Source organism: Pteronotus mesoamericanus, unplaced genomic scaffold (assembly GCF_021234165.1).
Source record: "Pteronotus mesoamericanus isolate MK-2021 breed Mesoamerican mustached bat unplaced genomic scaffold, CSHL_Meso_final contig_74, whole genome shotgun sequence".
Classification (NCBI taxonomy): Eukaryota; Metazoa; Chordata; class Mammalia; order Chiroptera; family Mormoopidae; genus Pteronotus; species Pteronotus mesoamericanus.
In genome coordinates this window covers 9,026,623-9,050,845 of record NW_026555247.1, presented here as the reverse complement: position 1 = coordinate 9,050,845, position 24,223 = coordinate 9,026,623, and the positions used below count along the sequence as shown (strand labels likewise).

The 24,223-nt window shown below is 33.2% G+C and overlaps 1 protein-coding gene across 4 annotated transcripts in view; it reads left to right on the top strand.

The window, feature by feature from the left end:
• SS18 (SS18 subunit of BAF chromatin remodeling complex) overlaps positions 1–23,768 on the top strand; it is a 66,392-nt gene extending 42,624 nt beyond the window's left edge. For 2 of the 4 annotated variants that reach the window (XM_054583474.1, XM_054583477.1), the window contains 5 exons: positions 306–410; positions 3,207–3,299; positions 4,006–4,128; positions 6,374–6,507; positions 21,982–23,768. In XM_054583474.1, the coding sequence (XP_054439449.1) occupies positions 306–410; positions 3,207–3,299; positions 4,006–4,128; positions 6,374–6,507; positions 21,982–22,008 (482 nt within the window). In that variant the 3' untranslated portion in view covers positions 22,009–23,768. The remainder of the gene's footprint in view (positions 1–305; positions 411–3,206; positions 3,300–4,005; positions 4,129–6,373; positions 6,508–21,981) is intronic. The other 2 variants (XM_054583475.1, XM_054583476.1) reach the window with 2 other exon arrangements.
• The last annotated feature ends 455 nt before the right edge of the window (positions 23,769–24,223 follow it).

Below are 24,223 nucleotides of genomic sequence, written 5' to 3'. Positions count from 1 at the left end.
TTTAACCCTCTTGTTAAGAAGTTAGTGGGTTTTTTTTTTTTTGTTTTTTGTTTTTTTGTTTTTTTTTGACTCAGTATTGTTATTGCATGTGTGGTCTTAACATTAATCTTTGTGAAATATGTTTGGTGTTGGCTGTGTGTTTATGTATGTGTTTGTATAAGAATAGTTAAAAGTATTTGAAATGCCAAAGCATGAGAGAGGAGTCTAACAGCTGAGAAATAATCTCTTGTAACATCAGATAGAAGAAAACCTTTGATAACCTAGCGAACAAATTGTTTACATCTTCACTGGTTGTGGTTTTTCAGGCCCACCCCAGCAGTACTCAGGCCAGGAAGACTATTATGGGGACCAATACAGTCATGGTGGACAAGGTCCTCCAGAAGGCATGAACCAGCAATATTACCCTGATGGTAATCTCTCCTAATGTTAACTTTCCTATTTTCTGTCCCTGCCCAATATTCATGTAGATAGCTATTCAAAACATTTTATTGTGGATGAAGAAACTGACAATATGTTTCTTCTAAATTTAGAACACTTCCATAATCTAAAGCATAATGATAACATTAGTATATAATCTATTTCAAAGTATATTTTATTTAGATATTCCATATTAATACCATCAGGGATCATGTTCTGTCATTGGAATCCTTTCTCATATAAAAGAAGATGCTTTTATGTTTGGAATTGTTCATTTCTACCAAAGCCAGTGTTACTGATATACTTTTCTAAATAACAGCTTTATTGAGATAATTCACACACCATAAAGTTCACCTATTGGTTTACTTTTATGCATTGTATAAATACATAGAATTTCCCAAGTTTTTTTTGGTACGTTTTATTATATTAGTTAATGTGTACTTCTTAAAGAACTATGATTTGTATACATTAGCCTTTGCATTTGAGAAAAATTTTGGAGGCTAAATTATATTCATAATATAGTTGTATATAGAGTTAGTGGAATAGGAAAGGCATTTGGAAAACAGATTTCAATTTTAGTTATGTAGTTTAGTGGAATTTTTTTTTTTTAGTAGGAAGGTGGCGTGTGAAAAAGTGGTTAGTAAAGATGTGCTGCAACTTAGTAACAATCCATGCATTCAAGGAAGCTATCACTGTACAGGTCAGTTTTCTCAGGTTTTCTGTATGTTTGAAAACTTTATAATACACTGGTGAAGAAAAAAGAATTCAAACATATAAAACTGATAAATTAGAGGTGGTTAGTCACCTCACAAAATAATGTATCTTTTTTATGAAAGGATTTGCCAGAGTCTTCATTTATTTAGTAAGCTCCCTTGGTGTATTTAAGGGGAACTACTTAAAAAAGAGAAACAAGGGGAAACTAGGAATTTAAAGCTTAAGTGTTTGGAAGCTAATGTAAGCTAGAAAGAAGATATAACTTGGTGTATTTAAAAAGTCATTTTGCCTGCCATTTTTCATCAATGTATAAAGCATAAAGGTACATCAGTATAAGGACATTACTTTTATTGCTGAGGCTTTGCTTATATATAGGCAGAGCAAATATGTGTAGAATTATGCATATAATAAATGTTACTTATACTGATGATATGTATGGGTAATTCTGATTTGAAAGTGATTTACTATATTTTTTAATGTTAGGTTTTCTTGCTCTAAATTATTAAGTGTTGTGTTCTTTTTTTCATATGTAGACATTGTATTAAGTTTATAAACTATATTTTTAAAAGATGAAATTTAGGTGGTTAAATTTTATTAGGAGGTCAGCTGAATATAGATGCATGGTTTAATTTTTAGTATACATTTCAAGTAATGGAGTTAAATTTGATACTGTTATTTTGGTTCTGAGTATTCCCTGAAATGTAAAATTTGTATTTTTATAAGTAGGATCTTTCTATTCAAAATAGATGTTATTTTTGTAAATGTCAGAACTTTAAGGTTCTAAAAATAATTCATCTTTACTACATTGGGATTTAAAAATCTAAATGGTATCATTTTGCATAGGTGTATATTAATGTATTTGTCTAACATTTACATAGAGTAGTTATTTCATTTATAACAATTAATTTTCTTAGACAGCACTGGATATGTTCTTACTATGTTTAGGTGTTTATGCCAGTAAATATGTAGATTAGAAGTTGGCAGACTTTTTTTCTGGAGAGAGCCAGAGAATGAATATTTTAGTTTTTGTGTGCCATATGGTCTTGATCTCAATTGCTGAACTCTTGTAGCATGAAAACAGCTATAGAAAATATAAGTGGACACAACTGTGTTTCACTAAAACTTTATTGACAAAAACAGGCCACTGGTCATATTTAGACTGCAGGCCATATTTTGCTAACCCTTAATGTAGATATGTATGAGATGGTTTGGGAACATTGGAATACTAGAGCACTGAGTATAACATTTATTTATAACTATTCCTTCCTCCTTAGACATTCTACTAAAATGTAGTTCCGATTTTAGCTAACTGAAAGGTTATTTGTTGCATTTTCTTTGTGCAATTCAATTAAAAGGACTAGTGTATTGATTTTCACTAAAGTCCAGTCATCTTGCAGGTGAAATTTATTGTGTCTGAAAAGTAAAGGTGTACTCTATCACTTAATACAATATTAATTTTATGAAGATGTATGTCCATGTTACCCTAGAGATATTTTCTAAGGCTTCTAGAATGGCAGCACTAAGCAATATATTTTCGTGTCTAAAAATATTTTGAGATACATACATTTTATTCAAGTAAATAGAATGTGAAAAATTTGTTGCAGTTTTTTTCAGGGGAAAAAAACTTATGGAGCTCTTTTATATTTTGTATTGTTTAGCATATGCTGTGGAATTGGCGACCAGCAGAACAGGTGTTTGACAAAATATGATAATTGCTTCCTTTGTTCATTCTAATTTAATTCAAGTGATTTACATGTGAAAGGCCTAAATGCTTTCATTCTCTTAAAAAATTGAAGATAAAGTTTTTTTTCCCCCCTCAATGAGGATTATCAGAGTTAAGACTAAGTGTAATGTTTCTAAAACTACTGTTTTTTGCTTTTAAAAAAAATTGCACGTTATCTCGATATGAAAACAATCACATTGGTAAATATTTGGCTAATGCAATTGAAATTATTTTTCATGTATTTCCATTTCTTTCTCTTTTTTTTCAGTTTTATCTGAAAGTTTAAATATATTTAGGGTTTTCACTCAGTGGCCATTAACGTTTCTTCCTGTCTCTTGTCGAATTGATGTAGGTCATAATGATTACGGTTATCAGCAACCGTCGTATCCTGAACAAGGCTACGATAGGCCTTATGAGGATTCCTCACAACATTACTACGAAGGAGGTATCTATATACCTTCACACACATACACATATATATCCCCTTCTACAGGAACGAAAATTCTTGCATAAGACAACTTCTACCCGTGCAAAGCTCTTGTAGAATAGTAGTTGCTGGCTGTCTTGAAAGTTGTAGGGAGCCCAGAACAATCAAAATAATTTCCTTACAAATATTTAAAATGTATAACCATGACTTGCCATTTCTAACAACAATAAAAAGACTAAAACATTTAAAAATAATTTTTTCCTCAGTGGAAATTTTCTATTTGAACATAATTCCATCAATCCAATTTTTTTTGTGTGTGTTTACATAAGTATAATTTCACATACAAGTATAGTGCCTTTAGGAAACAGCTTGCTGATCTTGTGTAGCTAGTGTGTGCTCTTGTAGCTGTCTTTAATTTTGTCTTTTTTATTTTATTTAGCATAGTCATGATCTTATGACTGTGATGTTCCAGTAAATGTAATGCTCGTATGGCAGAGACGCTGAAAATGCTGCAGTTCAACCTTGCAAAATTGGCTTTAACTGCAGTTTGTTTGGCCGAAATCCTTCTGTTTGGTTTGAGTTTTTTCTTTGTTTTGTTAACTTTTAAAAATCAATATGGCATTTTATTTCGTTCTTGTGTTGTTGGCTATGCATCTTAGAGGAAAAAGTTAGTTAAGCAAACTTCTCAATTTTTTTTTTTTTTTTTACTCCAATTATCCTGTAGGAAATTCACAGTATGGTCAACAGCAAGATGCTTACCAAGGACCCCCTCCTCAGCAGGGATACCCACCCCAGCAGCAGCAGTATCCCGGGCAGCAGGGCTACCCAGGACAGCAGCAGGGCTACGGTAATAGCATACTGCGTTTTATTTTTGTCCTCCCCAAACGAAGTGATTAATGTTTTGAAATGTGGAAGTGGATATGTATCATTTTTGAAAATTCACAGTTTTACCTCAGTGTCTTATTAGTGTTTATTTAAAATGTTCTTAGATAAACTGTTAATCTATTTTAAAAGAAACAGAAACTAGAGATGGTTCATTGACCAAAGATATGCCCTGTAGCCATATAAAGGACAAGAAATAGGAATTCTTAAACCTATTTGGCATTTATGACCAGCCACTAGTTTTGTATGTTCTTGGAAAACTGATGAATTTAATTGATTGTTTATTAACCTTATCTACATAATCTGAGTAGCAAATTTGTTTCTAAAACTAATGACTATTGCTATGAAAGATAATGTTGATTTTTAAAGTACAAGTGTGATTTATTCAGAATGCATGAAGAAAATGTTGTTGTCATGCTCTAGATAGCATACACATCTACGGAGTTACATCTTTTGTGATTGTGTATCTTAACAGACTTTGGAGGAATTTTAGCCATATTTCCCTATTATATACTCAGTAAACTATCTTCTAGCTGCATATCTGACTTTAAATAACTTTATTAGATAAGGAGTGGGGTTTAAGGACCTGATGTCTCCGTCTTAAGTTTCATGCTACTATAGCTATTTTAGAAATAGGAAAATACGGTTTTAATGAAAGGGAATTAGCTGTTTATTAATCTGACGTCATCTCTTCCTAACATGGTCTCTTTCTTATATCAGTAATGTCCTATTACTTCATTGATTTAAGCTCTACTGTTACTTTGACACCTCCCTCTCCTGTAATAGCAAATCTAAGAACCAAGACCAGGTTGAAAATTCTCTTGTGCCTTCTTGAAATTCAGTCAGGTATTAGGGGTTAGGCAATTTCCCCAAAATGCTAGGTTCTGGTCTACTAATTTCAGATACGACTTTAGAAATATTCCATGGATTTCTTGTTTTTACAGAGAGTCTTTCTTCTTCTTCTCAAATGGAAACATTTAATGACCATTGAATATTTGTACTTTGAATAAATAGAGTATTCTGGTTTTATTGTATTTGCATGGAAACAAATATGTGGCTAAATCAGATAAACTTACTGATTTAAGAGAAATAATTATTTTAGGTAGGAAGAAAGAATAAAGGAAGTTAAATATTTTTTATTTAAGTAGCTAAATGCTGTTCTGTTAGACATCAGGAATTCTAAAGAAGTTCCCATTTTGCTTATACATAGACTTCAGCTACCACATTTTCTTCTAATAGAAACTCAGAATTTTAATAATTGAATGTATAATTAAATAACTAAAATAATAGACTGATGGAATTTAAGCTTAAAAAATTATTGTTCTCTTTTGGCACTTTCTTCTGCAATCAATATTTTTTATGATGGGTTTTGAATAACTGACAGACATTTATAAGTATCAAAACTTTTTAGCTTCTGCTTTATAGAGCATGTTTTATAATAGACAACGTAGAGTTTTTGAAGTAGACATATTTGTTTGGTAAGCCAAATTAGTCTCTTGCCATCTTTGAAATTTGACGACATTCAGTTTTATGGGATAAGTATTAAAGGTGATTGGTACACAGCCTGTAATCTTGGAATCAAGCCTTCCCCATGCAACTTGTAGCTTATCAAGTTATCTCTATTTCCTGTTTGAAAATACTGTGATGTTTGTCAGTGCTGATCATAAATGAATTTTTTGGTGATTGCAAATATAAATCTAGAATTTACATGTAAAATCATTTTTGATTCTGTTGGTGATTGTAATACAGATCTAGAGTCATACAGTTATAAATATTATTGATTCCAAAGTTTATTCCCAAATTGGTTCAGTATTTTAGTTTGAATCTGCTTCTTACCTGTTCGTTTATTTTTACCTCTTGCTTATACTGGTTAATTTTCTGATAGAGGTATAGATGACTTTTCTTAATATGGAGTTAACCTGCCTTACAACTTTTGAATCTCTTTTACTAATTTTGACATAAATTTTTAGTGGTTAATGCAAAGCACAGTAGTTATACTGAATCAGAGCATCTGGTGCATAGTGATATTTTTACGTTATTTTCACTCTCACAACCTTTGGGATTTATTTCGAGCATTTGAGAAAATCAAGATACCACACTGTCCTTTTTTGTTTAGATATAAAAATAAAACATCTGGTTTTAAACCCTTCCTAGAGTTTTAGGAAGTTATATTTTTATCTGGACTCTTATTTATGTTAATTATTTTGCAGGTCCTTCACAAGGTGGTCCAGGTCCTCAGTATCCTAACTACCCACAGGGACAAGGTCAGCAGTATGGGGGGTATAGGCCAACACAGCCTGGACCACCACAGCCACCACAGCAGAGGCCTTATGGATACGACCAGGTAAGTTACTTGGCCAACTGTGTGATCGCTACATTCTGCATTCTTGATTTATTTAAATATTTTTACTTGAAGGCCTATTTTCCCCTTTTCCCCATTCATAATCCACGAGTTAACCAACAAAAACCTATTTACTTTTACCTCTTTTTCATAAAATGCTAGCACAGAGGATCATAATTACGCTATTACGTAAAACATGTCTTAGCATTCATATTCTCTCATTCTCATGATCTTTCTCTTTTCTACCACACTGCACTTCCTTCACATCCATGAGATTCTTTTTAAATTCATACTTAGTATCTGTCTCTGTTGCCTCTTCCATGAACATATATGTGATCTCATCTTTTTTTTTTAAGATTTTATTTATTTTTAGAGAGAGAGGAAGGTAGGGAAAAAGAGAGGGAGAGGAACATCAATCAGTGTGTGGTTGCCTCTCGTGCACTACCTACTGGGGACCTGGCCTGTAGCCCAGGCATGTGCCCTGATTAGGGATTGAACCGGCAACCCTTTGCTTCACAGTCCGACACGCAGGCCACTGAGCCACACCAGGCAGGGTGTATTACCTCAAGTCTGAATAATCTTTTCCTCTGTTACCTTTCCTTCTACTTTAAAATATGTAGAGGTGTGTATCTCTAAGACAACTGTATTCTCTTGAACCTAGTGTTTATTTAGGTCCTTTTTCAACAGTGATCTTCTCAGACTTAATAATCTGTGCCACAGTCATACTTTTGTGAATCTTCTCATAAATGCTTTGAATAATAATGGAAATGATTTATTACATTGGCAATTTCTTTAGATTGAGTTCAGGTTTGCTAATGACTTTCAGGTGAGGATAACCTGGACCATTCATCACTTAAGCTACCTAAAGTAGGTTATTTATTTTTTTTAAGTTAGGGTTTTAGGGCCAGATGATCTGGTTTGAGGAACAACTCATATGTGGTGTTGATTAGAAATTGAGGCACGAGCAATTCTTTTACAAATGCTGTTTCAAGCCTACAACGTCTTTTTACTGACACTTTCTATTTAAGTGATAAAGATAAAAGAGACATAAGAGACTTAAACTAAAAGGCTAAGGACAGCTGACTAATACTGAAAGAAATACACTGGAACTAAATCAAAGGATTAGGCAGAGGATTTATTAAATTTTTAAAGTACAATAAGTCTTGGCTAGTGAATATTTAAGGGCAAGATTCTCGAGCAGTTAACATTTAGGCTCATTCTAATTCACAAGTTAACTTTTTAAAAAGTGAGATTCTGGTCATTTATTCCCTCATTCAACAAATATTTTATTAATTTTCTATGTGTGTTGAACACTGTATTAGTTCCTAGATAAGTAAAAGAGACATTGTCCCTATAGTAAGTGGAGCTGCTGCTATCTTGATCTTTTTGACCTTATTTTGGCATTTAACACATGTTCCTATTTTCATTCTATCAGTCCTTGACTCAGTGTTTTTCTTAGTTTCTATGTTTACCCTGTCTTATAAGAGGGGGTGCCCCCCAAAAAGTGGAGTTATTTTCTGAAGGGTGGGCTCCTTGTAGTACAGGCTTCCCCCGCTAGGTGAGTGTCCTAGGAACCCATCTGTGTTAGTGTTCCAGCTGGCGTTGTTGTGTGGGGCTGTGTTCAGCTTCAGTGAGTGTTTTTGAAGACTCTTTCCAACATGTTTACCCATTTTGTGATGGGTGATATATGAGCGTACCTGCCCAAACTGCCCTTAGTGTTCAGCAGTTTCTGACCAAAAATGGCATGACCCTCCCTAATCACTCGTTCTCACCCAGAGCAACATTTCATTGTTTCCCCGGGTGAAAAAAGACCTCAAAGGAGAATGTTTTACTGACGTGGAAGAGCTGAAACAAAAAATAGCAGAAGCACTAAAAGGCATCAAAATCGACAAGTTCAAAACTGTTTTGAGCAATGGAAAAAATGTTATGATAGGTGTATTGCATCAAATGGAGAGTACTTTGAAGGTGACTGAAGTTTAAACATGTAAAAATAAATACACAATTTTTTATAAATAAATTTTGTTTCTTGGGGGGCCTTCCCTTTGTATTTTCAGTATCCTTAGCTCACCCTTTTCAGCCCAGCTTCAGCTCCATTTTTCCACCTTTGTACAGAGCATCTCTCTTTTGATGTCTTGCCATTTTCCTCAACTTTACCAGGTCATGGACTAAACTAACCATTTTCTCTCTTAAATTAATGTTTTTCTAAATACCCTAAACTTAACATCATTAAGTAAATGTTTCTCGATCAACATTTCTATGCCAAGTACCTAACATTGCAGTATATTGGGAACTAAGATAGACATGGATTCTGCCTTTGTAAAGTTAAGTCTAGATGGGGTTCAGAACTAAGCAGATGACATAATGATATAGTATGGGAAGTATTGGGATGAAGAAAGGCAAGATTTTTGTGGAAGGAAGCTTCTAACCCAGATACAGAAAAAAGTGTTCCTTGGGAAGGTTATATAAGTGTGAGGGAATTGTTATATAAGTATGAGGGCCCAAGGATGAGTAGGTATTAGCAAGATAGACATAGGGGCGGGAATGGTATTCTAGTCAGAAAATACTGTATTGACAAAGGACTATGTTGAGCTCTGTGGTTCAGTAAAGCAGAAGAATAGGAAAGAATAGGCAAGACGGGAGAGAGAAATTGGGGCTAGATTAGGAAGACTCTTCCAAGTGTATTAGGACACTTGGTAAACATTATATATGATACCATGTTTGGCATATTATAGATATATGATATAGAGCTGACCCATGGACAACATGGATTTGAACTTCATGGTCCCAGTTAAAAGTGGAATGTTTTTCCAATTGACTGCAGTTCCGTTGAGCCACACAGTTGAAACCTGCCTTGAACTTCATAGTTGGGAATCTGCTATGCAGAAGGCTAACTAGTTATACGTGGATTTTCGACTGTGCTAGAGAGTAGTACCCCTAAACCCCATAGTGTTCAAGGTTTAACTGTACTTCTTTTATCATCGTAATTATTGTACCCCTAATGTTCTTAAGGAACTTGTGGCTATTTTGTAGATAAAGACCTATGATGTTTGGGTAATGCCAGCTACATCTGCTTTGCTTTAGTTACTCGGTCAGTTGTGGCTCCGCACTGGTTTTGTGTTTGATCTCATCTGTACCCCCCAACCCAAACACCTGTTGGTCACCTTATTTTAAGGGAAGTAGTTTACCTCTTCAAGATGGTTAATACAATGGAAAACCAATACAGATTCTAAAATACAACAGTAACATAATTAATGTAATGGTTTAGGCAAATGAATTTTGTAGTAATGTGCATGATGAAGTAAAAATGCGAGAATATTAAGAGAGAAAGCCAGGGCTGCTATTTCTCCATCAATCTCTCTCATCTCAGTGAACAGCAGATCTGTTCTTCCAGTTCTTCAGGCTAAAAACCTGAGTAACCCTTGACTCCGTTCTTTTTTTATAAATCAGACATCTTGTCAAGCAGCAGTCTCCTCATCTCTACTTTCAAAATATAGACAGTATTACCCTGGCAGTGTGGTTCAGTTGGTTAGCGTGTTATCCTGTAAACTGAAAGGTCGTGGGTTCAATTCCCAGTCAGGGCACATGCTTAAGTTGCAGGTTTGTTCCTGGGTTGGGGCATGTACAAGAGGCAACTGACCAATGTTTCTCTCTTGCATCAGTGTTCCTCTTCCTCTCTCTTTTCCTTTCTCTAAAATTAATAAGCATGTCCTCTGGTAAGGATAAAATAAATATCTAGTATCTAGACATTTTTTAAAATTTTATTTTTCAGTTACAGTGTACATTCAGTAGTAGTTTCAGATTTACAGTGGAGTCGTTAAGACTGCTATCCTATATAGGTATTTCAAGTGCTCACCTGACACATACGTAGTCCTTACGATATTTCCTATGTTGTACTTTATATCTCTGACTATTTTGTAACTACCAATTTGTAACTTCTTAATTCCTTCACCTTTTTTATAACCTCCTCTTCTCACCCAAGTCAAAGTCACAGCTATCACTCACCTGGCCTATTACAACAGTATCTTCATGTCTTTATCCTGGCTCCTCTGCAGGATATACCCTCTACAGGACCTGGAGCGCTCTTTTAAAGACATTGGTCAGATTATGCCACCCCTCTGCTGGAAAACCCTGTGGTGACTTTTGTCTCACTCAGAGTAAAATCCAGACCTTGTAACAGCCAATAAGGTCCTCCCTGACTTGTGTCCTCACCTCCTAGCCCACTGCCTTATCTCTGTATTTATACCCCTTATTATTCCATTATTATATGGATATACCACAATTTCTTTATCTTTTGAACTATAGATAGAAGTTTGGGATTCCATTTTTGGGCTTTTACGAATTTAGTGCTATAAACATGTGTGTATAAATCCTTGTGTGGATATATGCTTTCATTTTACTTGGATAAATACCTGGTAGTGGAGTGGTGGGATCATGTGATAGGTCTGTGTTGAGTTTGTTAAGCTGCCAAACTTTTTCAACATTCCCACCAACAGTATGTGAGAATTTCAGTTCTCACCATCCTTAGCAACACTTTGTATGGTCAGTCGTTTTAATTTTACCTATTCTAATACATATATGTATAATGATATATCGTTGTGCTTTTATTTTGCATGTTTCTAAGGACTGATGATGTTGACCATCTTCTTATGGGCTTATTTTCCAGTCTGTGTAGCATCTTCTCTAAAATGACTGTTCACATCTTTTGCTCATTTTGAAACTTGGTTGTTTTTCTTTACTATTTAATATTGAGATCATGTATTATAGATAAAAGTTCTTTATCAGATATAATTTGCATTTTTTTTTTTCAAATCAAGTCTGTATCTTGCTTTTTAATTCTCTTGGCAGTGTCTTTCAAAGAGAAGAACTTTAAAAGTTTGTTGAACTACAGTTTGTCAAGTTTTTCTTTTATGGCATGTGCTTTTAGTATCAGATGTAAGAAATCTTTGCCTAACCCAAGGTCACAGAGATTTACATTTAAGTCTGTGATCCATCTTGAGTTAATTTTTTGTATATAGTGAAGTATGAATTGAAGTTTGTAATGTTTTATTTTCTTTTAAACGAATAGCAAATTTTCTCAGCATCATTTGTTGAGAAGATAATCTTTCTCTACTGAATTGTGTTTGAACTTTTGCCAAAAATCAGTTATCTATAAAAATGTCAATTTCTGGAGTCCATGCTGTTACACTAATCATATTATCTATATTCACGTTGTCTTTATTACTACAGTTTTATAGTAAGCCTTCAAATCACTATTGTCTTTCAAGTTCATTCTTTTTCAGAATTGTTTTGGCATTTTAGGTCCTTTGCATTTCCATATGAATGTTAGAATCAGCTTATAGGCTTCTACAAAAAAGCCAGCTGGGGTTTTGATTGGGATTGCTGTGAGTCTGTAGATCAGTTTAGGGAGAAATGGTATTTTTCCAGAAGTATTATGTAGTTTTCAGTGTTCAGGTGTTAAAAAGACAGCTTTTGTCAGATTTATCCCAAAGCCTTGTATTTTTTGATACTATTGTAGGATTTAAAAAAAAACTTTAATTTCCATTTGTTAGTTACTAGTTATATACAAATATTTATTTTTGTATAATGATTTAAACTGTAACATTACTAATCTCATTTATTATTTTTAGTAGCTTTTTTATAGATTCTGTCAGAATTTCTACATAAAAATCATGTTGTTTGTGAATAAAGACAGTCTTCTTCCTTTCCAATTTGAATGCTTCCCCACCTCTATCCCTGCTAACCCTCCACCTTCACTAGACTCTCCAATCAAATGTTGAATGGAAATAGTGAGAGTAGATAGGTGTGCAGGAGTGGATGATTATCTTGTTCCTGATCTAAGAGGGAAAGCCATCAGCATTGCATAAGATGTAGGATTTTCGTAGATGTCCTTTATGGGGCAGAGGTTGTTGCGTGTATTGCTAGTTTGCTGAGAATTTTTGTCCAAATGAACATTGAATTTTGTCAAGTGATTTCCTTTCTTAGCTATTGTTAAGAATCATAATTTTCCTTTTTTAATTTGTTAGTATGTTAAATTACATTGAATAATTTTCATATTTTAAATCAATCTTGCATACATAGGATAAACTCCAATTGGTCATGATGTATTTATGCTTTTTAGATACCATTGGATATGATCAGTTAATACTTTGTAAAGAACTTTTTCTTCTGTTTTTTTTCAGGGATATTGGACTCTAGTTCTCGTTTCTTTTAATGTCTTTGGTTTTGTTATCAGAATAGCACTGGCTTTATAAAGTGAATCTTCAATTTTCTGGAAGGATATGGTGTAAAGTTGGTATTATTCTTTTTAAAACGTTTAGTGCACTTTACCAGTGATGCCATCTGGGCCTAGAGTTTTATTTGTGGGAAGGATTTTAATTACAAATTTATTTTAATACACATGGAGTATTCATGTTACCTATTTCTTTGGATAAGCATTTATATTTTTCAGGGGATTTATCCATTTCATCTGTGTTGTTGAATAATTTCTCTGTAGTTCTTGTAATATCTGTGAAATCATTAGTGATATCATCACCTTCATTTCTGATACTGGTAATTTGTGTCTTCTCTTTTCCTTCCTGATTAAAATGGTTACAGGTTTTTATCTACTTTATTGATCTTCTCAAAAAGCCAACTTTTGGTTTCACTGATTTCCCCCTACACCCTGCCCCTGTTTGTTTTTCTATTTTCTGTTTCATTGATTTCTATGCTGGTCGATCATTATTCTTCTGCTTGCTTTGAGTTTCATTTGCTTTTCTTTTCCCAGTTTCTTAAGGTAAAAGCTGAAATCCCTTTGGTTAGAGAATTGTCTTACTTCCTAATATAGGTGTTTTTTGCTGCTATAAATTGTCTTCTAAGTACTTCTTAAGTTGCATCCCACAAATTTGTATATATTGTTTTTATTTTCAGCCACTTCAAAGTACTTTATAATTTTGTTTTTGATTTCTTCTTTGACCCAAGAATTTTCTAGAAGTGTGTTACTTAGTTATTTTTCTGTTACTGATTTCTAACTTAGTTTCATCATTATACTGCATATTTGGTATGTCTTAAATTCTTCAACATTTATTGAGACTTTTTTTTTTTTGCCCCAGAATATGGTCTATAAGGGTGTTCTATAAGTGTCAATTAGAGCAATTTGGTTGCTAGTGTTGTTCAAGTTTCCTATATCTTAGTGTTTTTTTTTCCCTATTCTATTAATGGTATTAAATCTGACTATACTTGTGCATTTGTCTATTTCTTGTAGTTTTATCCATATTTGTTCCATGCATTTTAATTTTATATATTTTTAAGGTTTATATGCTTTTAGGATATTTATGTCTTGATGAATTGACTCCTTTACCATTTTGAATTAGCCTTCTTTATCCCTGGTAGTAGTATTTGCTCTGAAATCTGTGTGATATTGATATAGCCACTAGCTTTGTTTTGGTTAGTGCTAGAATGATAAATCTTTTTTACCTTTTTATTTTTTAACATTCATGTTTTTATGTTTAAATTGTATTTCATGTCTGCAGCATATAGTTAGGTGTTGTTTTGTTCAACAATCTGACAATCTCTTCCTTTAATAAGGTGTTTTGAGTATTATGTTTAATGTGATTATAGACATGGTTAAGGCCATTTTTTTAAGTCTATCACCTTGCTATGTTTTTCTGTTTGTCCCACCTGTTCTTCATTCTCCTTCCCTTTTTTTCTGTTATTTTGAATTATTTCTTTTCTGTTTCTGAAAAGTCATCTTTATGGAGATATAATTCACATAGCATTTAACTCTCCTTTCTAAAGTGTACCATTCAGTGGGATTTTTTAAAAAGTGTATTTCTTTCCCAATACCCAGCCCTTGGAAACAGCTAGTTTCTCTCTTTATGGATTTTTCTATTCTGGTTATTTAAGATAAATGAAATCATGCAGTGTGTGGTGTTTTGTGACTGGATTCTTTCACTTAGTTTAATGTTTTCAGGATTTATCTGTGTTACAGATTGTATCAAGTCCCTTCAGTAATATTTTGCCACTTTATATATAGTATAATAGTTTACTTTCATTTCCTTCTCTTGACCTTTGTGTTATGTTATCACACATGCATACTTCTACATATTTATAAACCTAACCTCATAATATATGGGATTTGTTTTGTTAAAAAAAAACCCAATTATACTTTAAAGATATTTTAAATAATAAAAAAAATTTACTCATGTCATTACTATCTCAAGTGCTCTTCATTTCTATGTATAGATTCATATTTCCACGTGGTATTATTTTCCTTTGTGTGAAGGATGTCATTTAACGTTTCTCATAATGCATATCTCGTAGTCATAAATTCTGTCAGCTTTTATATATCCTAAAAAATGTTTATTTCTCTTATTTTCGAAAGCTATTTTCCCTGGATATAGAATTTTAGATGGACAGTTTTTTTTCCCTTTCAGTATGTTAAAGATGTAGCTCCACTGTTTTCCTACCTACATTATTTCCAAGAAAACCTTTTTCTTTCTTCTATGGTAGTTAATATATTTTTCCCTTCTGGCTTCTTTTAAGACTTTGTCATATTTTTTTGACGGAAAACAAATTTCTCTTGTTCAGATTGTGTTCAGCAATTTGATTAAACATGCCTTGGTATAGATTATTTTTGTTTCTTTTGTTTGGCATTTGTGTAGTTTCTTGGATTTGTGGCTTTATCATTTTCATCAAATTTGGAAAAATTCTGACCCAGTATTTTTCCTACCTTTATCCCTATAGTGTCTCCTCTCCAGACTGCAATTACATGTATATTTCTCTGCTTAAAGTTGTGCCATAGTTCAATGATCCTCTGTTCACTTTTTAAAAACTTATTGTTTCATTTTTCATAGTTTCTGTTGCTATGTCTTAAAGTTCACTAATCGATTTTGTTCATTGTCTAAATTGCTTTTAATAAATTCCCAGGTAGTTTTTATCTCAGACTTTTTTTTTTTTAATCTTTAGAATCTTTAGATTTAGGTCTTTTTTATATCTTCCATGTCTCTGCCTAAGTTCTGAACATATGGGTTACAAATATGGTAACTTTTGATGTCCTTTTTGTTAATTCTAACACCTGGGTCAGTTTTGATTTTTTTTTTCTTTTTATTGTTGGTCATATTTTCCCCATCTTTTGTATGCATGATAATCTTTGATTGGTGTGACTATTCTACTTTGTCAGGTAATGCATCTAATTTGCATTTTTAGAAATGTTCTTGAGTTTTGTTTTGGGATTCAGTTAAGTATTTTAGAAACAGCTTGCTATATTGGGGATTGCTTTTAAGATTTGTTAGGCAGGGCCAGAGCATTGTTTACTATTGGGCTATATATTCTCATTACAAAAGTTAGACTCCTCACAATGCCCTAGAATTAGGAAGTTTTTTATTACTCTGGGTGGTGGGAATAAATACTATTTCTGTTCCTATGTAAGTGCCAGGTTTGCTTCCTCTAGTCCTTTTGGCTGTTTCTTCCTTCATGCTTGGATGTTTTCCTTGCATGTATTTGCATGTACTTACTATGCTGAAGAAAATAGTTTAATAACGCTAAAAATATTAATTCTCCCTGTTTATTTCTCTCTTTACCTAATCCCTGGAAATCACTGATCTTTTTACTGTCTCCATATTTTTGCTTTTTTCCAGAATGTCGTGTACTTGGAATCATATAGTATATAGCCTTTTCAGGTCAGCATTTCACTTAATATGCATTTGCAGTCTTTTTTATGGCTTGATAGTGGATTTCTTTTTACCATTGAGTAATATTCCATTGACTAGATGTATCACAGTTTGTTTATCCATTAAGTTACTGAAAGATATCTTTGTTACTTCCAAGTTCTGACAATTATGAATAAAGCTGCTATAAACTTTTGTGTGCAGGTTTTTGAGTGGGCATAAATTTTCAACTCATTTGGATAAATTTCAAGAAGCACCATTGCTGGGTTATATGCTAAGAGGATGTTTGGTTTTGTGAGAAACTGCCAAAATGGTCTTTCATAGTTGGCTGTACCGTTTTGCATTCTCTCCAGTAATATGTGATAGTTCAGTCACTCCACATCCTCATCAGCATTTGATGTTGTCAGTGTTCAGGATTTTAGTCATTCTAATAGGTTTGCAGTGGTACCTCATTTTAATTTGCATTTCCCTAATGATACATGATGTGGACATCTTTTCATATGCTTATTTACCATCTTTCTGTCTTGTTTGGTGAGGCGTCAAGGTCTTTGGTCCATTTTTTTATTGGGTTGTTTGTTTTCTTACATTTGAATTTTAAGTGTTTCTTGTATATTTTGGGTAACAGTCCATTTTCAGATGTGTCTTTTAAAAATACTGTGTTGTTTTCTGCCTTGTCTTCTCATTCTCCTGACAGCATCCTTTGCAGAGAAGAGAATTTTAATTTTAATCAAGTTTAGCTTATCCATAATTTCTTTCAGTGATCATGCCTTTGGTCTTGTATCCAAAAAGCCATCACCAAACTCAAGGTCACCTAGATTTACAACTGTGTTATATTCCTGGAGCTTTGTAAGTTTGTATTTTAGGTCTACAATACATGTTGAGTTAATTTTTATTAAAGGTATAAGGTGTCTCTCTAGATACATTTTTTTGCAGATGTTTTGTTGTAGCACCATTTGTTAAAAAAGACTATCTTTGCTTCATCATGCTACCTTTGCTTATTTGTTGAAGATCAGTTGATTATATTTATGTGGGTCTGTTTCTTGGCCCTCTGTTTTGTTCCACTGCTCTATTTGTCTGTTCTTTCACCAGTATTACACTGTCTTGATTAATGTAGTTTTATAGTAAGTCTTGAAGTTGGATAGTGTCAGTCCTCCAACTTTGTTCTTCTCTAAGGTATTGTATGACCATTCTAGGTGTTCCCTCTCTCCATATAAACTTTAGAATGATTTTGTCAATATCCACAAGGTAACTTGCTGGGATTTTGATTGGGATTGTGTTGATGTTTTTAGATCAAGTTGGGAAGAACTGATATCTTGATAGTATTGGTTTTCTTATACATGAATGTGGACTATATCTTCATTTATTTAGTTTTTTATTTCTTTCATCAGTTTTTTACAGTTTTTTCTCATATAGATCTTATACATACTTTGTTAGATTTGTACTGAGGTACTTAATTTTGGGGGTGTTCTAACATAAATTATATTGTTTTAAATTTCACATTCTACTTGTTTACTACTGGTGTGTAGGAAAGTTATTGACTTTCTATGTTAATCTTTATCCTGTAGCCTTGCTTATTAGTTTCAGGAGTTTTTTTGTTATTCTTTGGGATTTTCTTCCTAGATGATTATGTCGGCTGTGAACAAAGACAGTTTTATTTTTTCCTTCCCAATCCGTGTACTTTTATTTCCTTTACTTACTGCGTGTGCTAGGAATTAAGTGCAGTGTTGAAAAGGAGTGGTGAGAGGGTGCATCCTTGCCTTTTTCCTGATCAGTTTTCATTAAGTATGCTGTAGAGGCTTTGATTTTTTTAGCACAGCATTTGTTTCCATATGACAGTTTATATAGTTATTTTTTGTTGTCATACTGTCTTCCTCTAGAATGTCAGTTCTTTAAAAACATCACCATGTCTCTTTTTATCATTGTTGAGTCCCATCACTTAGTAGAGCATATCAAACTGTCAATAAGTAAGGTGTAAATAAGTGAATAAATAAGGACTTTACTTCCTAGATTTGAACGGTGATCATAAGAATGGAGAGAGAAGTAAACCCCTAAAAAGTGACAATAATTTTAAGACTTTTATATGATTAGATGAATGAAAGAGAAATGTAAAGGTTTGTATTGCTCAGGTTTCTAGTCTAGGGAATCTTCTCATTCAGTGCACTTTAAACAATCTGTGTACTCACATGGTTTCATTTCCCCATGCTATTGGCTGTCATTTCTCTATTTCTAGTTCAGTCCCCTCTTCTGAAAAGCAGATGCATGCTGAACATCTCTACTTGGCATCTAACATAACCAAACTCAAAATTTTCCCACCCTGACTATTCCTTTTTTCTAAGTAGTCTCTAACAAAGAGAGGTGTACAGTCACATAGCTGGAATGCCCAGTGCCATATTTGATATTTACATTTTTCTCCCTCTTCCTCTCTCCACCTAATAAATGACAGGATCTTGTTAATCATTCTTCCTGAAATAACCCACCTACTTCTCTTTAACTGCGGCGTTCTCTTAGTTTAGACCACATTTAGCTTCATCACGGCAGGATCCTTTCATACTGTTTTTTTTTTTACTTCTTTCCCATTCATTCTTTATACTCTAGTCAGAGGAATTTTATATTTAAAAAAAAAATCCAAGAATGGGGGGGGGGGCAGAGAGAGAGAGAGAGAGAGAGAGAGAGAGAGAGAGAGAGACTGGGGTTTAGAGAGTTGGAATAATTTACCTGAGATGGTAGAGCTAAGAAGTGGTGGAACTGGATGGCAAATTTTGAGAGATTAGAGCCTCCAGCAACTGGAGCCTTTACTGTACCATGCTGCCTCCAGTATATCATGATTGCTTGAGTAGTTTGCAGAGCATTTTCATGATTTTCTTCTTGAGTAACTTTTTGAGGCAGTGATTATAATTACCCTCACTAGTCAGGTAAGAAAATTGAGAAAGGAAGGGTTAGTTAACTTGCTCAAGGACAAGAAACTGTTAAGTGATGGAGTTACAGTTGTACATTGGTACTCATTGTTAATTCACTTAGTTGCTGAAACTTACAAATACCGAAAGGTGAAGCATTTTCTCTTGTGGGGCAGTATCATGGTTCAAACAAGTTCTGGAAAGTGCAGGGAGTCCCCAGCAAGCACCAAGCACTGAAACATTGTTTTTCTCATCAAAATGTTACAAGTACAGGGTTTGACAAGTTCTGAAGCTGACAAGTACTGAGGTATGACTGTGTTACTAGAAATTGTTAGCTGGCTCCAAAACCCGTACTTTTAACCCTGGAATTTGCTAATGATAACAGATATATAGCACATGTTTTTGGGTTTGCTCGTGATTTTATTTAGATCTAGCATTGTAATCAGGGGTGAGTCAAGTTATGTAAATTCTCAGTGCCTCAATTTCTGTTTAAAGCGGAGAAAAGATTGACTACATTGGGTATAGATGGACACAAAGCATGTACTGCAGTGTCTTAACACATGGTAAGGTCCTAGTTAATTACTAAGATATATTAAGAGTTATCTATTGTTAGTGTTAGCCAGACTTCTTCTTTCCATTACTTTCAAGCTCAGTGTCACCAAATAATTCTTCTACTCTTCATTATTGTATATTCTCTTTAATTTTCCACTTCCCTAAGCATTCTATGCTTATTTTTCTCCATGCCTTTGTTTAGCTATTCCTTTTATTTGAATTATCCCTTTTTCTTTTGTCTGCTATTTAAATTTTACTATTCTCTTAAGGCTTTCACAGTCTCTGAAATATTTTTCTAATTATTTTAGCTGCGTTAACCTTTTCCTTTCTGAACTTGTAGAATCTTTGTTCTTTAATTATACTTTAATTATTTATTTATAACTTTTACCTTCTTTGCTTTAGAAATTTATTATGGTGATTAGCATATAATATTTACTCAATAAATGCATATAATTGTTTTACTCTAATACAGGGTGGGGCAAAGGTAGGTTTATAGTTGTGAGTATGGAAAAGTTTTCTTTTTAAAAAGTATTGTATTATTTTCCATACAAATAACTGTTAATATACCTTTGCTCCACCCTGTATTTGGCGTACATTATTTGGAGAAGCCATGTACCAGGCATACTTGAGGCATAAGGATAGGTAAGACCTGCTCCATTATCATGTAATTCATAATGTAATAAGACACATTATAGTTTATATGTAGACAACACAGCTGTTTTTAACCTCCCTTCTGCTTCACATGATTCATAGTATATGCGATTTACTTTGATCATTAATATCTCATTATATACATTTATTGGGGGAGCATTATCCTTTAACATTGAGACTTTATAATTTTAAAAAGCCCATTTTCATGTCCTTTCTTATTTAATTTCTGAACTAACAGATGAGTTAGGAAATAATGTAGCCATGAATAGAAAGAAAATTGAGATCCAGAGATGGAGATGTTACAGTCCTTACCTTATAGGTGAAGAAACTGAATCTTGAAGAGTTTTTAGACTCAAGTAGAAAGATAATAATAGAGTTGGGACTTAAGTCATCTAACAATTGAATAATAAGCTCCTGTACGATAAGCATTGTCTTATGTTTCTTATTTTAAATTTTGTATTATAGGAATCTTTAAACAATACTAAAAAGCGGTGTATAACATGAATTTTCTGTGTACCTTCCAATCAACTTCAGTAATTATCAGCATTTTGCCAGTGTTATTTTATATACCTTCACACAAATTTTCTTCTTTTCAGAGTATCTTAAATCCTAGAGTTGATATTCTACCCACCAGTATTTTAAGATGAGCATTGACTTTAAATTATGCTGAATATAACTCTGTTAAAGTACATGAATATTTTTTAAAATACTTACTTCTATTTACGGTGCATTTTTCCATTAGATGTCTAGTTGCATTCAACAGATTTTCAAGTATATCTACTTCTTTGGAAATGTAAACATTTAGGGTACTGTTTCCTATGATACATTGTTGATATACAGTAATTAATGTGACTTGGAGGGGAGGAATGCAGCCAAAGGGAACAATTAGCTGATTATGTTCTTTCCAGTGAGTACTGTTTTTGTAAAATAGATGCTTTTATGAACATTTATTTTTAAAACATCTAAGAAATTTTTTATAAATAGATATTTTCTATTATAGTATGCTTCTCTTTTCTTTTATCTTTTTTCTTCCTTTGTAGAGGAAGGGATGTTTCTTCTCCAAAAGCTAAACTTGATAGTTGTATACTGGATATTATTTACCTACCTTGTAGAATTTTGCTACTTCATTTTCTTTTTGATATCTGTGCTCTCTTTTTTTTCCTGTCTGTCAGCCTACAGGCTTTCAAGTCTACTTTAAAAGCAACAAAAACAAAACAAACTTCCCTTGATTTTATGTAGCAATATTGTTGGCTTTAGAGAAAGGCCCAACTCTTTAGAAGGTTCTTTTTTGTTTATCTCCCAGATATCTTTTCATCCTTGCCACTTATCCCATATGCTTTTGATGTAAATTCATAATAGTTATTATAAGTTAAACAGCCACAAAGTTGTTACACTAGCATACAATTTATGTACTAATATATATACCGCACCAGAATTTAGAACCAGAACTTTCACTCATTCTTGCCCAAATCAGTTCAACAAAATTCACCAAACATTAAAATCTCTACTGTGTGACAGATACTATTCTATGCTCAAAGACTCTGAAATACATTTGCAAATTAATGCGGTATTGAAGAAATTACAGAGGTACTATGCACCTAAATATATAACATTTTTTGTTTATCAGTGAAATTGCTTCTATAGTATGGCAGTGTTAAAGTTTATTTATAATTTTCTGTGCCAGACTATTGTGATTGAACTATTATCTAATTATATTTTAAAATTTATTTTTTTAGGGACAGTACGGAAATTACCAGCAGTGAAAAAGTACTTACATTCCAATAGCCAGTATCTATTAGCAGCCATATTGTCACCTCAGCACTGTGGACACCTCCCTGTGAAGAGATCCTTCCATTCCATCTAGTTTTTGGAAAAACCTTGTGGCTAAGTGGCTGTTTCGTCAGTAAGCAGCCTTTGTGGCTTAGTTGTTTAAAAGGCTTTAGTAGCTCAAAAATACTCTTAATTTCACATTTCTACTCTAGATGGCAACATTGGACAGAAAATACGACATAACCAATTTGCAATGATTTTGGAACTGTGTTTCAAATGGACTGTTACTGACTGAAAGGTGTGAACAGCTTTGTATGTTTATGAAGGTTAAGGGAATGTAATACTTTTCCACAGATTCTTTTGTAAGGGGGAGAGGGAAATGTACACTTTTTACAGTAGCAATATTTTGTATATTATGTTTATTTCATGTGGTAAATATGCAAGGCGGTACACTACGTATTGGACAGAATCAGAAATCCTGTTAATGTGGATTGGAACATGGTGTATGCCTGTTTGTGTTGGTCTCAAAATGGTGTACTCTCAAGGTAAAGGTGAGGGAGAAGACAAAGCACACCATATGTCCACTGTTCATGTTCTTTACAGGAAATTCAGATCCCTTTTATCTCTTAGATAATCAGGGGCACTGTGATACAGTTTTCAGTAAAAGACATTTTTTTAAGGCTTTCCAGTTCTGTGGTTTAAAACCTTTTTATAAAGATCATTTATAATACAGTTTTAAAATGTGAGGCAATAAGAATTACTTCATGTTGGATCTGAAGAGTCTTGGTAACAGTTTCAAGTAAATGAAATGGTAATCCTCTCCTAAAATAGCAATAAGTGAAAATGGAAGTGTTAATTTTACCTTGTTTGAGCAATCAGGGAAGTTACTAAGTAATATCAGAACATGTTTTAAACGATATCAAAGAAGAGTCAACATTGACTCCGTTTTATTTTTAACATTAGAAGGTTAATTGGTTTATATAATAGAATAGTTCAGGAGACTTACAAACTTTTATTTCAGTTTTCTTAACTGGAAATAATACCATTGATAAAGGGATGCTTTTAAGTTTTTCCCTTTTTTATGTTGGTTAATATAACACAAAAGGATATTGAGGAAAATGCTTATTGATGAGGTTGATTATGATCTGTATTAAAAACATAGAGTTTGCATTCTAGATCACTTTGTTCATTAGCATCACATATTTAGTCATATTTGAGACTGTCCTGTGCCTGATTATTTTAACTCAATTCAGGGATATTGCATTAGACAGGAAATCATGCATTGAGAAGTTTGTAACCACAATTGTTTAAGCATAATCTGGAAACATCTAGCCAAGAGGTAAGTTGCTATTTTCAGAACAGTTGCCTATGCCCAGGGAATAAAATGTATACTCTATAATTGAATTGGTTTTTCCCACTTCTAACTGGAAATGAAACAGAGGGGGTGCCATTAATTTGAATAAGCAAAACATACTGTTCTCAACATTCTGTAATCAAAAAGAAGAATTTCAGTGTGTCTATGTGTACGTATGAAAGAGAGTATGTGTGTTTTAAAGGGCAGAATAGTTTGTTTCTTTGTTTTCCAACTTGGTCAGTAGAAAATGGACTTCAAGTTTGAACAGACAAAGCATGGACAGCCTTGTTGTGATTGAAATGCTTATAGGTTCTGTGCCAATTTTCCACCACTGTGTACTTCGTTGCTATTTAAAACTGTATCACCTCTAACAGAAGAATAAATTATTTGTGATTTTAATTTTCTCATTTGTTTCTTTAAATTAGATCTCTTTGACTGTCTTGTTTTGTTTGGAGACTATGCTGTGGGTATTTTATATAAGTTAGTCCAGTAAAAGCAGACTATATTTGTATTCTAGGACTTTATCAAAATTCTCTTGCTATGCCCAAGTTAATTAGAATTAACTGTTCAGTAATCAGCATGTTGTGTGGGCTGTTTGTTACAGAATTCTTTCTCTGAAAATGAAGTCCATGAGGCTATAATCAAGATGACTGAATTAGATAAATGAGTTGAGGAGACAAAATTGTACTAAACCCAACCTGGTCTAGATACGTTATCTCATTTGAAATAAGCTCAACTGACATTAAGAAATAATTTGTCTTGCCAACCCATCTTCTGTTGTCTTACTCTCCTTTTAATGGAAACTAAAATTGCAATTTTAATAAGCAGAATTTCCTCCAGGACTTTCTTCCTGG